We start from the raw sequence: 10,883 nt of genomic DNA, 5'->3' as shown, positions 1-10,883 counted from the left end.
AAGAAATCGGAGTCACAAAGTTATCCAAAGTCACACAGCTGGTGGCATTTGGAACCAGGATTCAAACTCAGATCTTCTGAAGCCAAAGATCATTTTTGTCCCTCATTAGAAACTCTTCGAGAGCCAGAATTGTTTTTGTTCTTTCTTTACATCTGCACTTATACAATGACGGGCACATAGTGGGCACTGGACACGTGCTTATGGACTGTCTGGTCAAGACAATCGCATCATATATCCCACAAGTCAGGATTAGTATTATCACTGTTATAAAAATACACACAGTGAATGATTCTCACTCTTTCAGCTACTCTCAACGCAATGGTGCCAAAACACAAAGGTAGCATTTTTCCTGGAAGAACACTTGAGCAGGATTTTAGGACCCTTTCACTGGGATAGCCTATTATGGATTTATGTTCTGCTTATTACCGTGTTTTTATATATTTGCTTAAGACAGGTTGTGCCTGCTCAAAGGACACCCAGGGTGAGTTGAAATCAATGAGACTGATGGGTGAAAATTTATCTTTTTCTTCCAGTCTTCTGCCTACCTAATTCCTTTCTCCCCTTCTGTGGTACTTGTCACAGCAGTCCAAAGCAGGGTTTAAAACAGGCCTGGGCAGCTGGACCAGAAGACTCACACACTTGACAGTCTACGTGAGGCTTCCACTAAAACAAGAACACTTGTTCTCCCCCCTCACATAGATACATGTCCTACTAGTTGGTCATTCAGTTGGGTGTTATCAGAGTTCAGGGACCTGATTTCTTCTTTTCCTCCCTCTCTCCTTTCCTCCCTTTCTTTCTACTTCCCTCCCTTCACTCCATCCTTCTTTCCTTCTCTCCCTACTCCCTTCTCTCTCTCCCCTCTCTCTTTTTCTGTTTCTGCTCTCTTTCTTCTCTCTCTTTCTCTCTCTGTCTCCCTCTTTTCCCCTATTTCTCCTGCTCCCTTTCTGTCTCCCTCTCTTCCCTTCTTTCTCTCCTTCTCACCCTCCCCATTTCTCCCTTTCTATCTCTTTTTCTCCATCTCCATCTTTCTCTCTCCTCTCTTTTCTTATATATATACACACACATACATGTATATACACTCCCCCACATACACACAGCAATGAGACTGAATTCCACTACATCAAGGAAGGGCTTCTTCCATTTCTGTTTAGGAGAGAGACCCACGTCATGTGTGAGAGATGCCTGAGCCCATCTCCTGCCCCTTTCCCAACCCCAGGTCCCTTCTCACTTCACTCACCACAGTGAGCTCGTTGGGGGAAGCATTGTTCTGCAGTAAGATGTTGATGATGTGCGTGTGGCCCTGCTGGGCTGCCTGGTGGAGGGGTGTGTACCCATTCTGCAGAAGGGATAAAAGAAGGAACACGTTACTGCCTGTCCCACCATCAAGTCACTTGCATGGAGCCAGGGAATGATCCTCACCTTCGTTTTGGCGTTCACCTTCGCAAAGTGCTGCAGCAGGAAGTTAACGATCTTGATGTTCCCATAGTGGCAGCCCACGTGCAGCGGCGTGTAGCCCATCTGTGACGGTAAAACACACACACACACAGAGCAATCAGTGGTTGCACAGAGCAGCAAATGGAATACACCGTGGGAACGAGCTCCTTTCTTAGGCCTTTAAAAATGGCCTTGTGGAGACCTCATTTTGGGTTTGAGGCCAGTGAGGGAGGACCTGACACCGTCCAGCAGGACATCCCTCCTGGGCAGCCCCTGCATCCCACTCTCCAGACCATGGAGTGAGGAAGAAAGAGGGGCCCATGACATCATCTTCCTTTTAATGATGAGGGAATTAAGTCAGGAAAGACGCCTGGTCAGTGACAGAGCTGAGATCTTACCCTTGTTTATCAGTACTGGCTCATTCATTCACTCACTGATTCATTTGTTCATTCATTCACTCATTCATTCATTCATTCACAAGGTGAGTCATTGAATCATAAACAGAGATGAAAGGGACCTCAGAGACATCTCCTCCAATCTCCTGTTTTTGCTACTGTTATTGTCCAGTTATTTTAGTCGTGCCCGACTTTTTGTGGCCCCATCTGATGTTTTCTAGGCAGAGGTACTAGAGTAGTTTGTTGTTTCCTTCTCCAGCTCATTTTTACAGATGAGGAAACTGAGGCAACAAGATGAAATAGCTTGCCCAGGATCACCCAGCTAAGAAGTGTCTGAGGCTAGATTTGAACTCATATCTTCCTGACTCCTGGCCCGGCTCTCTGTCCACTGCACCATCTTGTTGCTCTCCTTTACAAATGAGGATGCTGAGACTCCGGGAGTTTACTGACATGTCCCGATCACTCAGGAAGTGCCTGAGGCTGGGTTTGAATTCTGCCTCTAGACCTTGTGGACGAGAGAGTATGAGCTGGGCCGTTCCAGCTTGGAAGGATGTGGTTAAGTGCGGAGGGGGGGGGGGGTTGGGGGAGTAGGGGAGGCTAAACTCTATGGGACTCTGGTGGCCTCGAGTAATTGGAATCAGGTGACTTTGCTTTCTCTCCTGGTTCTGCAATTTACTATCTGTGTGACCTTCCCTTCCCTTTGCCTCAGTTTCCTAATCTGTAAATTGAGAGAGTGGGATGAGATGCTCTCTCAGGTTCTCTCTGCCTCCAGAACTCTGACTCTGAGACTCCCAATGCTGGAACCTCATTTATTCCCTCCTCGCCAGGACATTGACCATTGGCTAGTTCTGAGCTGCTCCCCCAGGTTCAGAGACTGGGAACTCACTCAGGGCACCAGACAACATCCACAGAAGTGCAAACCCACCTTCACTTTTGCCTTTTTTTGCAGACACGGTGATAGGGAAAAGGGATACGTGCATTTGACAATGAAAACCTAGGGAGCTGATCCCCCAGGAAAAGAGCGGATTTGTTCAGAGGGAAAGCAAGAAGCTGGACTTAATGGCTCTCTGAGTCCAGGCTGCAAAGTTACCCAGAAGGAGCTTTCCAGAGAAAATGGACATTTGAAGGGGATTTGGTTTGATCTGTTCCCAGGCAGACTCACACAGGCTGTTTTTGTCACTTAATCTTGAGTAGTTTTGAAATGTATGAGGTCCCTCACTAAAGCACTCTTCTGGTGAACTTCCTCCTGGGCTTTGGGCACCAAGGGAGCAGACTCTGCCAAGTTAGCCCACGAAGCTCTGAATGCAGATCCAGTGACAGATTGGAACCTGGTTTCCAGAGTGGCCTAGCTGAGTTCTAACCAGGCCGGCCACAAGGGCCTGAATGTGGCAGCCAAAACAACTAAGGAAGCTGCAGGCAACTGCCCCTGGAGGAGATCCTAAGAAAATCCCACGTCCTGGAAGCTACTGCAGTAACTAAGAGACATTTGTGAGGATGGAACAGAGAGCATGGGTCAGTGGGTGTGGACATCTGGAGGCATAAAGGGGAACCAAATGGCCAAGGGTCCCCCACTGTTCAATGTCCTCCATCACACTTCATGTTAAGGAAGCATCATTGAGGGACTTCTGCTAGCTAGAGACTAGTCACATCCTACTACATAGACTCTGGAAGGAGATTTTGTCAGTGTAGACACTCTCCCTCCTAGACTCTAGGTTCCTTGAGAACAGTGATGGCTTCTACCTTTATACTTGTAACCCTCATATCTATGACAGTTTGTGTTTAATAAATGGCACCAATCAATATTTAATAAATGTTCACTGAATTTAATAAATGCTCATTGATCTGCATAGATAGAGGCAGGGTCTACACGAATTAGTATCCAAGAGTTGGTGAGTTGCTATGGTTGAAAAAGAAATCAATCTGGGAGCAATCCCATGATGGTGACAACATATGAAAGAGTGAATTAATGATGAATGGATGAATGAATGAATGAACAGATAATGAAAGAAGTATTTATTAAGCACCTACTATGTGCCAAGAAAAATGTTAATCATTGGGGATATGAATTCAAAAGAGCAAAATCAAAGAACCTGGAAACCCGATACGAAGGAGCTGACTCTTTTCAGGAGGACAATGTTGAGGTGATTTAAAGGCCATTTGGAAAAGGACACTGAACTAGCCAGGATCACTCCCATGAGATGTCAGACTGACAGAATCACAGGCTCCCAGAGGCCAGAGGGCCCTGACCTCTGAGGTCATTCAGATTAGCCTGTCCCTTATCCCCTGTGCGATGTAGCTGGCAAATGTTTCCCTGAAGGACACCCATGAAGGCAACCTCGTAAGCTATCAATCCATCGATAAACATTTATTAAGTTCTGAGATGGCCTCTTCTATAATGAATGGAATTATCTTGCTCTTTGCCAACCCTCCATTTCATTCTGCTCTCCGGGGCCAAGAACAACAAGTCTATTCCCTTTCACAATAATAAGGCTCCTCGGGCCCAAACATTCTCAGTTCTTCCCCTAAGGTGCTTCACCACCTTAGTCCTCCTTTGGATGCTCCAGTTGATTAATTTCCTCTCTCAAATATGGCGCCAAGAATGGAACACAATTCTGCAGAGGGACCATTGGGAATCCAATGGGACGATCACTCCCCTAGTCCCATACGCTTCTGCACTGAAAACATCACCGAGCAGTTCTCATCAAAGACCCCTGGAGGAAACAAGGGCTGCAAAGCCAGAATCTGGGCCTTTGGTAGTCAATCGTCTCTTGGGAATTTTGCCCAAACTATCTTCTCTTTTGGGGAAAGCTAAAGGATTAAGAAGGTCTTCAAGAGGGCTGAAATCTCCTTTTCTAATTCAAATGTTGGAAACTGAATTTTCTATTAGAGCATATTCTACATCAATGAAATGGAATACATAAGATGCAATGGAAGAGGAAAAGCGGTCTTGGGAATAATTTTCATGTAATATATGTTCTGAGCCTGTGACAGGATAAAAAACATATTCCAAAATATAGATAATTTCTAAATACAAATTTAAGAATCCATGCTTCCTTTCATTCTCTCGAGTATATGGATGTAGCCAGACATCAACACACTCGTGCATGAGCATGATCCAGGACACAGAAGGGTCTCAAGATCTTGACCTCCATAACAAGCCCACATCCATCTGGAGCCCGAGTATGTATACATCTCACAAAAGCCGCATTACATGTTTTCAAAAGGAGGGAGATGTCCTAATGGTCAACAAAACTCCAATCCATTTAAGAGTGCATTATATGTGAGCCTGACTAATCCCAATAATTAATCACTGTTTTGTGGGAATTGGGGAATTTTTTGGATATTGAAACAGGAATTTCACACATGAAAAAAGGCCTTTTTATTTATTTTTTATTTTTTAAAGAAAAGAATCAGCTTCTGTTTTCTTCCTATAAAACAGGTCCTGGGTTCAAATCCCACCTCAGTGCCTGTGTAACTTTGATCAACTTATTAAGTCTTCCAGGCTTAAATTTCTATAAAATGGAGTTAGACTGGATGGTTCCTTCCCTTCTAGGGGCAGAGCATCCTAGAATCCAAGGAAATTGGATTCAGATTCTACTTTTAATTCTTATTATCTATTTATTCTTGGGGGGTAAATCACTCAAGCTATCTGGGACTCAGTTTCCTTATTTCTCAAGTGTTGGACTTGTCCAGCAAGGGTTAGATTAGATGGCCCCTGATTTCTTTCCGTTCCAACTCTGTGATCCCTGAATATTCATTGGTTTTCCTGGTACAGCCCATCGTAGGGTTACACGGGTCACCTTACCCTGTTTGCCTCAGTTTCCTCATCTGTAAAGTGAGCGAAAGGAGAAAATGGCAAACCATTCCATTATCCTTGCCCAGAAAACCCCAAATAGGGTCACACAGATCTGGGTATGTCTGAAATGACTGAATTAGAGCAAAAATAAAACTCTAAACATAAACAAAATACAAAGGAGTTTTTCCATTGGGAATTTCCCACAATAGCCCAATGGCGAGTCCCAGCGCTGCCCATCCCAGCTTTCTTCTTGTGCTGAGCTACTTCAGTCAGAATTGGTTTCGACTTCTTTATTTAGAAAGTTAAATGTCCCAGCAAAGCCATAGGGAAACTTCTCACCCCGCCCCCCCCCTTTCCATGTGTCTAAATATTATAATTAAGGGATAATTACAGACTCATCTCACTTTATGTGATGGTAACTTTCCCCAAAAAGGAAACCGAGAGTAAGAGATTGGTTCAGAGGCAGATGCTCTTTAAAGGCAAATATTCCATCCATAACCTGGGATGCAAAGTCTACAGGAGCCCCTCTTGAGGCTGACTCACCATCAGTTAGCACACGTGTAATGAACCCTTACTACATATGCTTAATACGGAAGTAAGGAGAGGGGAGAAGCTATAGAGACAAAGATCATAAAGTCATTGATTTAGGGCTGGGAGGGGCTGTAGAGTCCAGTAAATTTAAACCCCTTATTTGACAGATGAGGAAACTGAGGCACAGAGTATTAAAACGACTTGCCCTGAGTCACAAAATAATCAATATTTATTCAGTACCTGCTATGTGCCCGGCACTGTGCTAAGGTTGAGAATGTAAAAAGAGGCAAAAATCTCATCATTCAGATTGCTTGCTGTCTTAGGGAGGGCAGATATAAGGGAGGGAGAGAGGAAACTTTGGATGCAAAATCTGATAAAAATGGCTGTATGTATTTGGAAAAATAAAATATTATTAAGAAAAAAAAAGTCCCTGACTTCCAGGAGCTTACAATCTAAGGGGGGGGGGGCATACAAACAAATAAATACAAAGCAAGCTAACTGCAGGGTAAGTAGGAAGAAATAAAGAGAGCGAAAGCACTGGGCTTAAGAGGGCTGGGGAAGGCTGGGAGACTCCCAGTCCTGTGCCCACACACTCCAACGCCAGCTCCATGGGCTCAGGGGCTAGCAGCTATCTCCCTTTCTATCTCCTTGAGCACTTAGCACACACTAAGTGCTTAGTAAAAGGCTGTTGAATTGCCTCTGCTCTCCAGGGGACAATGCTCTCTTACATCAGCTGGGAAGACTGGCTACAGACACAAAAAGAGAAATAATGACATAAGGGGACTCAACAACAGACAAATGCGTTTTTGTGTCCCCAAAGTGCTATTGTCTTGGCTCATAACTTAGCCTTGGATGCCCAAATGTGTCTGAAAAGAGAGAAAAGTGATATAACAATTTCCCAGTGCCAAGTGGGGGATCCCAGGGGTGCGAGCATTTCAGAACATTGTTGGGGAAGAGGAAAGAAAGAGAGGACAATTGTCAGCAAAGAGATGCAAATGGCTGCACTGTGTTTTCTGAAAGAAACTCCTTCTTGGGGGCAGCGAGGTGGGGCAGTGGATAGAGCACCGGCCCTGAATTCAGGAGGACCCAGGTTCAAATCTGGTCTCAGACACTTAACGCTTCCTGGATGTGTGACCCTGAGCAAGTCACCTAACCCCAACTGCCTCAGCAAAAAAAGAAAAAAAGACAAAAGAAAGAAAGAAGCTCTTCTTCCTTGAAGGTCTTTCAGCAGAAGATGGATGACCATCTGTTGGGTATCATAGAAAGGGCTTCCTTTTGGATAAAGGTGGGTTTAAATGAAGATCCTTTCCAATTTCCAAATCCTGTGATTCTGTGTGGAAAATTTATTTCTCTTGGCCCTGGTGGGCAAAATCAGTAGCAAAGGGAAAAGGTTGGGGAAAAAATAAATTTAGGGCTGACAGAACAAATTTCAGACAGTTTATCTTAAGTTTTAGTTATTTAAATAAAGTTCAATATTTAAATAAAATAGGTTTGGGATTTCTCTGGAGATCTGCAAGCAGAGACCAGATGATTTCTTGTTGGGTGTGTTGGATGGGGAGTCTTTTGGGGCAGAGTTTGGACCAAAAAAGGTTCTGAGCTCAATTTAAACTCTGGATTTCTGTGATTCTATATGAAGTCAAAATTAGTTTGTTTTTCTTGAGCCCAGAGGGAAGAACCCTGAGCACTAATTGAGTCTGGACGATAGGAAAAACCTCTGCCAGTTTCCTCACAATCAGGGATGTCCAAGAACGAAATGGGCAGCCTCTGGAGGGTTTCCAGCAGAGATCGAATGACCACGGTCGGCTTCGTCGTGCTGGGGATCCCCCTGGGAGATGGGTCAGACTAGGTGGCCACTGAAGTCCTTCTGCCTCTTCACGACTGGGATTCTGCCATGATATCTCAAATGCCCTTTTCTCTAGGAGTGATTTGCACTGATTCTTCCCCCATCTCCCACTGCCTCCCGTATGACAAAGAGATTTTCCCAATCTGCCCCAGATTCTGGTGATATCTCTGCGTCTGTTCAGAGTGACTTCACCATACGCTATCAGAGAGTTGGTGCACAAAACACTGGCAACAATAAACTGGGATTTCACAAAGTCAGCACCACACTTGGGCCTGAATATGTCAGAACACTTTTCTTTTGTCTGGTCAGTGCAGGGTACTCCCAACACTAAAATTCCTTCCTCTAGTGCACTCCCAGGTTGCACCTCAGGAAACCACTCTGTACAGTGTTAGATTAATGGGGCATTAAAAAACAGAGACAAAATGTAAAACCATGTCGGCTGCCTCTGGGACTGCTGGTCTACCCGCATCTGTCTCTCAAGTCAGAGTGTCGGCAGCAAATATGCTTGAAGTTCGCTTTACTCAGAATTGTATTTATTAATGGGCTACAAAACTCTTGTTATAGATAGTATTAAATCACAGAAAAACAGTAGCTTGTTCTTCTGAGAAGTTACATTCTAAAAAGAAATTTTGGACTAAATGGGCCTTATTTGGCCCTACCTGTTAAAAACACCGCTGCACAAGGTCTAGTAGATAAAGTGGTGGACCTAAGAAGACCTGAATTCAAATCCCAGAATGATCCTGGACAAGTCATTTAAACCCTATCTGCCTCAGTTTCTTTATCTGTAAAATGGGAATAATAATAGCATTCACCTCCCAGGTTGTTGTGTGGGTCAAATGAGATAATATTTGTTAAGCAATTAGTAGAGTGTTTGAGCACATAGTAGGTGCTATAGAAATTTATATAGAAATATAGCTATATGTATATAACTATAGAAATAGCTTTTCTTCTTCTTCTTATTAAAAAGGATATATTATAGGATAAGTTTGTCAGAAAACAAGTATAGACCGAAATTATACCAATTTCTCAAGGAAGGAAAAGGTTAAGAACAGTTTCCTATTCAGATACAATTTCAGACAGGGAAGGCATTCTAAACAAGGACAGCTTTCTGGAGCATCATCAGATCTTTGAGAAGGTCCCAGAGGAACTGGGAGATTCTGGTACGCCTCTGTCCCAAAGTTTGAAATCCTGGCCGTGGATGTGGAATCCCTTTAATGGTTTGTTTTAGGGAAGTGACAGATTTGGTCATTAGAAATGGAGCCCCAGACCTCATCAGAGGTCACTGAGGAAGACCTATGAGACTTGGAAAAGAAATTTGAATATTATACATTCACATATGTATACCTAATATATAATATATGTATATAATATACATTTAACATGATTGCATATATAATGATAACTGTTGTTTCGTTTCTCTAGTGGCTGAAGAGTTGGGAAGTGCACTATTTACATTTCATTTAATCCTCACCACAACCTTGTGAGGCAAATGTTAAAGGTCTTATCTTCTTATACCCATTTTACAGATAGGGAAATCAAGCCTCAGAAAAATTAAAGTGACTTTTTTTGAGTTACACCGCTAGTGTTTAAGGTGGGATTTGAAGCCATCTTCTTGACTTCACACCCAATGAACTATCCATTATTTCTACATCAGCGTCACAAACACTGAGAGATTCCAAAAAAGTAACAACGTTGTTAAACCTTTTTGAGAAGTCCTGTTATCTGCATTTATAAAAACAGAAGTGCATGTTTCATTTGTAGATTTTATAATGAACTTAAAAAAAGGCTTTTATCCTTTAGTGACTAACCTATTGGAACAAGATATGTCTATATCTTCTCATCTATAAAATGGAAATAATAACAGTAACAACCTCTTAGCACTGTTGTGAGGATCAAATAAGTCAATACCTGTAAAGCACATAGCACAGTGCTTGTCACATAGGAGGTGCTATATTTTTGTTGCTCAGTCATTATTGTCATGTCTGAACCTTGTGACCCCATTTAGGGTTTTCTTGCAAAGATACTAGAGTCATTTGCCATTTTCTTTTCCAGCTTATTTTACAGATGAGGAAACTGAGGCAACCAGGATGAATGGCTTGCCCAGAGTCACACAGATAATAAGTATCTGAGGCTGGGTTGGTACTCTAACCACTGTACCATCTAACCACTGTCCCCCTCTATTATTATTACCTTGTTAGGGATTTACAACCACAGAATGAAAAAAAAAAAAGAGTATTTGAGCAGAAAGTTTCATATTGTTGAAATGCTTTAAGAGCTACAAAACTGAATAGATCCTTTATCTCAGTGATCCCACAACAAAGGATCTCCCCTAAGGATATTATTAATATTTTTTAAAAAGGCATTTCTGTGTACAAAAACATTATCACAGGGATTCTTGTTCAGTTGTGAATTGCCCTTCATGGCCCCTCAAATTCCTTTCCACCATCCAATTCTGTTATTTATTCTATTTATTATCCTATTATCTATTCTATTTATTTATTATTTATAATACTGATAAGTTGCAATTATCATTGGTGTCCCATAACCAGCAGATGATTGAAAAAGACACAGCCTTTTGACATAATGGGATATTATTGCTGTATAAAAAATGACAAATAAGACTAGCGAAATCATTAGGAAATCATTTCTATAAAAGGATGGAGGGAAAAAGAAAGCAGAATGAGAAAAAACAACATATATACCTACTAGGACAATGTAAAATAAACACTGAAATCTACTAAGTGCAGAGAAGATAGAGATTAGAAGGGGGGCCTAGACTCTGATGGTGTAATGATCATTTTGTTGAATTTTATAGAAATATGTCTTATATAAAACGGGAATTTTATATCATATAAAATTTTCAAATAAACATTATTTATGTGTG

At 42.3% G+C, this 10,883-nt stretch overlaps 1 protein-coding gene across 5 annotated transcripts in view; it reads right to left on the bottom strand.

Annotated features, from left to right (window-relative positions):
* The window catches only part of ANK3 (ankyrin 3), a 702,347-nt gene that overhangs the window by 131,647 nt on the left and 559,817 nt on the right, over positions 1-10,883 (bottom strand). For all 5 annotated transcript variants that reach the window (XM_074297039.1, XM_074297040.1, XM_074297044.1 and 2 more), the window contains 2 exons: positions 1,420-1,518; positions 1,238-1,336 (listed from right to left, as the gene is read on the bottom strand). In XM_074297039.1, coding sequence (XP_074153140.1) covers positions 1,238-1,336; positions 1,420-1,518 — 198 coding nt within the window. The remainder of the gene's footprint in view (positions 1-1,237; positions 1,337-1,419; positions 1,519-10,883) is intronic.

Source organism: Sminthopsis crassicaudata, chromosome 2 (assembly GCF_048593235.1).
Source record: "Sminthopsis crassicaudata isolate SCR6 chromosome 2, ASM4859323v1, whole genome shotgun sequence".
NCBI classification, from domain to species: Eukaryota; Metazoa; Chordata; class Mammalia; order Dasyuromorphia; family Dasyuridae; genus Sminthopsis; species Sminthopsis crassicaudata.
This window is presented reverse-complemented; position numbering and strand designations above follow the sequence as displayed.